General features: G+C 43.6%; 1 protein-coding gene across 1 annotated transcript in view; it reads right to left on the bottom strand.

Moving 5' to 3' along the window:
* SIDT1 (SID1 transmembrane family, member 1) overlaps positions 1 to 6,403 on the bottom strand; it is a gene marked incomplete at its 5' end in the record, with an annotated part of 109,248 nt that extends 102,845 nt beyond the window's left edge. The window contains one exon of the mRNA XM_010845416.1: positions 6,275 to 6,403. Within this exon, the coding sequence (XP_010843718.1) occupies positions 6,275 to 6,403 (129 nt within the window). The remainder of the gene's footprint in view (positions 1 to 6,274) is intronic.
* Position 6,404: the final 1 nt, after the last annotated feature.

The following is a 6,404-nucleotide window of genomic DNA, read 5'->3' as shown; positions in this document are numbered from 1 at the left end:
ATAAGGGATTTGATTTAGGTCATACCTGAATGGTCTAGTGGTTTTACCTACTTTCTTCAATTTAAGTCTGAATTTGGCAATAAGGAGTTCATGGTCTGAGCCACAGTCAGCTCCTGGTCTTGTTTTTGCTGACTGTATAGAGCTTCTCCATCTTTGGCTGCAAAGAATATAATCAATCTGATTTTGGTGTTGACCATCTGGTGATGTCCATGTTTAGAGTCTTCTCTTGTGTTGTTGGAAGAGGGTGTTTGCTATGACCAGTGCATTTTCTTGGCAAAACTCTATTAGTCTTTGCCCTGCTTCATTCCGTATTCCAAGGCCAAATTTGCCTGTTACTCCAGGTGTTTCTTGACTTCCTACTTTTGCATTCCAGTCCCCTATAATGAAAAGGACATCTTTTTTTGGGTGTCAGTTCTAAAAGGTCTTGTAGGTCTTCATAGAACTGTTCAACTTCAGCTTCTTCAGTTTCATCAGTTGAAGCCTAATCCCCAGGGTGAGAGAATTTGGAGGCAGGGCCTTTGGAAGGTAATTAGACCACGAGGTTAGCGTCCTTATGATGGGATTAGTGTCCTTATAAGAAAAGACAGGAGAGGGACTTTCCTGGTGGTCCAGTGGCTAAGATTCTATGTTCCCAAGGCATGGGGCCTGGGTTCAATCCCTGCTCAGGGAACTAGGTCCTCCATACTATTCCTAGAGATCCTGAGTGCTACATCTAAAACCTAGCAGAGCCAAATAAATAAATATTTTGGGGCTGGTGCACTGGGACGACCCAGAGGGAGGGTATGGGGAGGGAGGAGGGAGGAGGGTTCAGGATGGGGAACACAGGTATACCTGTGGCGGATTCATTTCGATATTTGGCAAAACTAATACAATATTGTAAAGTTTAAAAATAAAATAAAATTTAAAAAAAAATAAAAAAAGAGTAAGAGAGAAGAGACAGGAGAAAGCTTGTTTCTCTCTCTGCTCTCTGGGCTACGTGAGGACACATCTGTAAGTGCTGTTTACAAGCCCGGAAGCCAGCTCTCACCACATGCAGGTCTGCTAACACTTTGATCTTGGACTTCCCAGCCTTCAGAACTGTGAGAAATCAGTGTTTGTTTTCTAAGGCACAGTCTGTGGTACTCTAACAGTCCGTGCTGACTGAGACAGTAACCAGCCACCCCGATACTGTGCTAACGAGATGAATCTCTCTTTACATACAAGCACCAGTCCAGTTCAGCAAGGAGGTGTGGGAGGACAGCAGAGCAGGCTTCTCTGCTGCAGGATATATAGAACACAGGGGGAGACAGACAAGATGGGGAGAGCTGAGGCATAAAGATTTTAAAGGCTTCTTTGTAAGTAGTAATATACATAGCTAAAAGTTAGTCCTGCGATGTCCTGATATATATTTCATTGTTCATGAGAACTGGATAGGCTTTTTGAATCAGGATCTGAAAAGCTGCTATAACTGGTTCTAGATACTGCTAGATATTAATAAAGCCAAGCTTTGTTCCTTAGGCATAGAAATGCTTATGTCATTAAAAAATAAATGCCTCAGTTTAATAAACAAAGTATGTCCAGAGAAGCATTCCAAATTCAAAAATCTATAGCACGCAATGATTTCTGTTATTGAAACAGAAGACCTCTTGTTGGGTGATGCTCAGACTTTTATTTAAGGGCTTCTTATCACCATCTGGCTCAAATAGAAATATCTTATTGTCACCACCTGTCTCTACAAGAGATTCTCATGTCCTAATAAACCTTTTAAGCTCTATGTCCCAGTCAAACATATCCCTGGCAACTTTCTCAACAAGGTGATTTCCTTCTGGCTTGGCCCCACCCAGCCTCAGGTTATAGAACACCCTGACTGACGCAATGAAATCCTCGCCCCTTAAAGCGAGTCTCCAGACACTGCCCCTCCAGGGAACTGAAATGAACCATGATCTTGCCTAATCTGTACTTTAAATAGTTATTTTCATTATCCATTTTTTAAACCAGTCACTCCATTTTTTCAGTGGTTTTTCTTTTAATGGCAACTGAATATTTACATTTCTTTGCCTGGAAGGCATGTAGGACTTTTCCTGGTGCTGGCTCAGCTGACTAGCTAGACACACTTGGCTGAATAGTTCTGGGAGACAGAGTTTGGTACCGGAGATGCAGTGGCTGACAGGAAAGATTAGCAACAAAGTCTCCCCTGGCAGTTTCCTCTCTCCACCAAGGTCTAAACTTAGAATAGCCTTTCTCTTCCAAGATATAGAAAAAGTAATGGCAAACCTAGCAGTGCCTTGACGAGATAAAGAAGATAAAATGAAACAAAAAATAGCCTTTTAATTTCTAAATCAGATTTTTTTTCTTTTAGATGACACTTATCCACATTGCTTTAATTTCTTCTTCCTTTACTTACAGCGTTATAATCAGTATTTTCAGATATGTATTTATAAGAAATATCCAGTGCAATTTTAATGATGATTAGTCTTTTCTAAGTAAAAATCTTTGTGTCCACCAGCACAAATATAAACACTGTTCTATGTATTTCTTTCAATATTTTTCCTTTTTCCAATTAGAATATACCTACATCTAAACCAAACTCTTAGTTGTACTGAAGAGGAGTAGATGGGAAATGGCCTGTGCAGGAGAGACAGCCCTGACCAAGCCTTTGCTTGGGCTAAAGGAAAAAGGTCACGGCCAAGCTTCTGTTCTTGGGTTTATAGATCTTTATTTAACAGAGTTCTTCAGTGAGTGTGGAGTTGGTCATGAGGCAAAACTGCTTGATGTGAGACAGTAACAAAAATTTAGAGACTGAGGTCAGCATAGGGGGAGAGGGGTGGCCAAGAAAATGTAACAAGCCAGGGCCTGGAAAATAGTGCTACTATCTTGACATTTCTTCTGGTGGGGGAATAGCTGGTAAATTGTTATGACAGCATTGCTTAGATTTCAGATTTTTAAAAAGGGTATATTTAAAATTTTATTTATTTAATTTTGACTGCACTAGGTCTTGGTTGCCGTGCGCAGGCTTTCTCTAGTTGAGGTGAGCAGGGGTTTCTTACTGTGCTATCTTCTCTTGTTGCAGAGAATGGGCTCCAGAGCTTGGTGTAGTAGTTATGGCATATGGGCTTCAGTGCCCCTTGGCATGTGGAGTCTTCCCAGACCAGGGATCAACCCATGTCCCCTGCATTGGCAGTCGCATTCTTAACCACTGGACCACCAGGGAATTCCTAGATTTAATCTATTACCTATTGATTCAATCTATCGCCTCAGTTCAATTCAGTTGCTCAGTTGTGCCTGATTCTTTCCGACCCCATGGACTGCAGCACACCAGGCCTCCCTGTCCATCACCAACTCCCAGAGTTTACTCAAACTCATGTCCATTGAGTCGGTGATGCCATCCAACCATCTCATCCTCTGTTATCCCCTTCTTCTCCCACCTTCAATCTTTTCCAGCATCAGAGTCTTTTCCAATGAGTCAGTTCTTCACATCAGGTGGCCAAAGTACTGGAGTTTCAGCTTCAGCATCAGTCCTTCCAATGAATATTCAGGCCTGATTTCCTTTAGATGGACTGGTTGGATCTCCTTGCAGTCCAAGGGACTCTCAAGAGTCTTCTCCAACACCACAGTTCAAAAGCATCAATTCTTTGGCGCTCAGCTTTCTTCACAGTCCAACTCTCACATCCATACATGACTACTGGAAAAACCATAGCCTTGACTAGACGGACCTTTGTTGGCAAAGTAATGTCTCTGCTTTTTAATATGCTGTCTAGGTTGCTTGTAACTTTTCTTCCAAGGAGCAAGCGTCTTTTAATTTCATGGCTGCAGTCACCATCTGCAGTGATTTTTGGAGCCCAAAAAATAAAGTCTGCCACCTACTTTCTGATTTAATCTATCACCTACTCTGCTATTCAGTTCCCTCATGCTATTCCAAACCTTCAGTAAAATTCTGCTATATTCAATGGATTCTGTTCATGGTATTAGAAGGAGGGGGTGCTGGTTTCCAAAATAGGGCAAAAGGGACCAAAGAAGAGAGGAAGCCACCCAGAGAAACAGAATAATGGTTTGAATGGCTAGATCAGAAAAATGCCATCTCTGGAGAAAGCATCTGGAATACTGGACTGGAGAGAGAGAAGGGCAATTTTCCAAAGTAAGTGGATTGAGGGCTCTACTGTCTTATTTGCACATTAAAGAGAAGTTTCAGAAGGCTGTAAGATTTGAGGACATCTGGTTCATATTATTCCATATTGGCATTAAAATAATTAAAATACTTGAGTCCCATGGTTCCCCACTGTATTTCCCAGACTAGTGAAATTTAAGGACTGTCAGCTTTTTATTGCATCATGCAAAGATATTTTTAAAACTAATTATCACCATTGTTTCACAGAATAAAGGGCATTTTAGCATACATAAAAGCAAAATAGGAAGAGCATAACCTCAGAACAATTTTTTAAAATTTTGTTTTTATTTGAAATGATCTCACAGTCAACCTACTAAAAAGCATATATTTTATTTAGTTGTAGCTTAAAGATTCCTTAAGTTTTTTTTTCTACCTATTTATTCATTTTTTCAAAAACATTAGTAAACTGTTAGGTGCCAAGCATTATGCTAGGTACTAGGGTGGAGAGAATGTAGCAATACAGATACAGAAATGTATCAATATCTCATGGTTTTCTGGGAGAGTAAAGTAGGTGACCCTAACTGCAAACAGTGTGAGTTGTGCTGTGGTAGAGGAACTCACTGAATACTATGGGCAAAAAGGTCGAAACAACAGCTAAAAAAAAAAAAAAGTCACTCTATCTCTAAGCGGAAGTGTAAGAACTATTAAAGCTTGATGTTAGATCTTACTCTGCATCCGTCATTTGAGTTTCCTTACCAATGATTTAGAGGGAAACTGACAGTACACGCCAGAGATCATGGGATTATTCAGACTTTTATTTTTACTGAGCCAGTAACAGAGCTGGGAACATACTTCAGTGCAATGTCAGCTGATCAATACAGCACACCCAACCAGAAGAACTGGGTTAGGAGGAATGTAAGGAGTAAAAACTGCCACCTTCCCCTCTTGTCTACAGTGGAATGGCTCTGCACACAACCACTCTGCTCACTTTAGGATGTACAACCTGAAGGTCAGTGGGGGACAGGACAGGGTAAGAATATGGTGACATAGTCCACGGTGAAGACTAAGCTTAGGATCTGGTGCCAGACTGGAGATGGAGCACTTGCTCGGTACACGCACTGGGGAAATGTCTGGGAGTGGTGATGGGCCCAGTGGTCCCTCTGGCTCAATACTACTCCAAGCTACCAGGTTTCTGAGTTTCTATCCTAAGTGAGAGTTAGGAAGGCACATCTTGGTATCTCAGTTTGGTTCTGAATTTCCTGAGGGAGTCGGGAATGCTGGCACAGCAAGGGATACATACACATTCATACAAATGTATACATACATACACACATTGATTCACAAACGTTTATGTGAAGAAGAACCGGAGGCAGGTACACTGGGGAGTTTTTCCGCTGTGCCTCAAAGGGTACTGTGTTAGAGGGGGGAAGCTAACTATGCATTTTCTCACATCGTGCAACCAGAGTATATGTGTCAAAGGGATAGATGCTGAAACAGTCTTTTCCTTTCCTTGTCTCACCTCAACTTTGGTCAGAAATAGGTCTAGAACTTGCACTCAATTATCCATCCTTATATAAACTCAAAACCTCCAGAGATCGGCTGAGGGCTTCAGCTCTGGTATCTCTGGCCCGGTCTTCTGGCTTCTCTGAAGCACATGCGTGTGACGACGATACAGAATCGCAGGCAGTGGCTCTTGCCCACACACAGAGGTTCTGCAGCTCTCGTCCATTCTCACACATTCCCATTTTAGATTCTGAGCAGCTCTCCCTCCCCAGGCGCTATGGAATAGAAGGGTCTGACAGAATCAACCAAAAGAGATGAGGTTCCTTCCCCACGGGAGCTTGGGAACAGAGGTGTGGTCATTTTTCTTCTCAGCTTTAAAAATTGTGACTTCCCTAGAGAAGGGCCGGACAGGGGACCGAGACCCGCAGACGGTGCGGGGAACCGGCGCCCCTGCAAAGCCCAGTAATGCCCGCGACCAGGCCGGGGAGGCGCGAAGGGAGGCGGAGTTGTCCCCAGGCCGGTGGCAGAGGATGCGGCAGCTCGGGCAGTGACTGCTTTGAAGGAGAAAGGGAACGAGGGTTTCATGGTCCCCGAGGTCTCCCGAGGTCGACTCCTCGGAGACCCAGAGCAGCGGCGGGGCTCTGAGGTCGGGCAAGTTCCTGGGAGCGCGGGGAGCGAGTGTCTTACCTGGCCGGGCTGGCTGGTGTAGTTGAAGGAGTAGATGTTCTCGGTGGGGAGGCTCACCACCCCGCTGTAGATGCGATCGAACTCTGCGCCCCTGGCGGGGTTGCGGGGGTCGCGGCGCAGCGCTGGGGGT

Source organism: Bison bison, unplaced genomic scaffold (assembly GCF_000754665.1).
Source record: "Bison bison bison isolate TAMUID 2011002044 unplaced genomic scaffold, Bison_UMD1.0 scf7180017864215, whole genome shotgun sequence".
In the NCBI taxonomy this organism is placed as follows: Eukaryota; Metazoa; Chordata; class Mammalia; order Artiodactyla; family Bovidae; genus Bison; species Bison bison.
The sequence above is the reverse complement of the archived record's forward strand: the minus strand, read 5'-3'. Positions and strand labels throughout refer to the sequence as shown.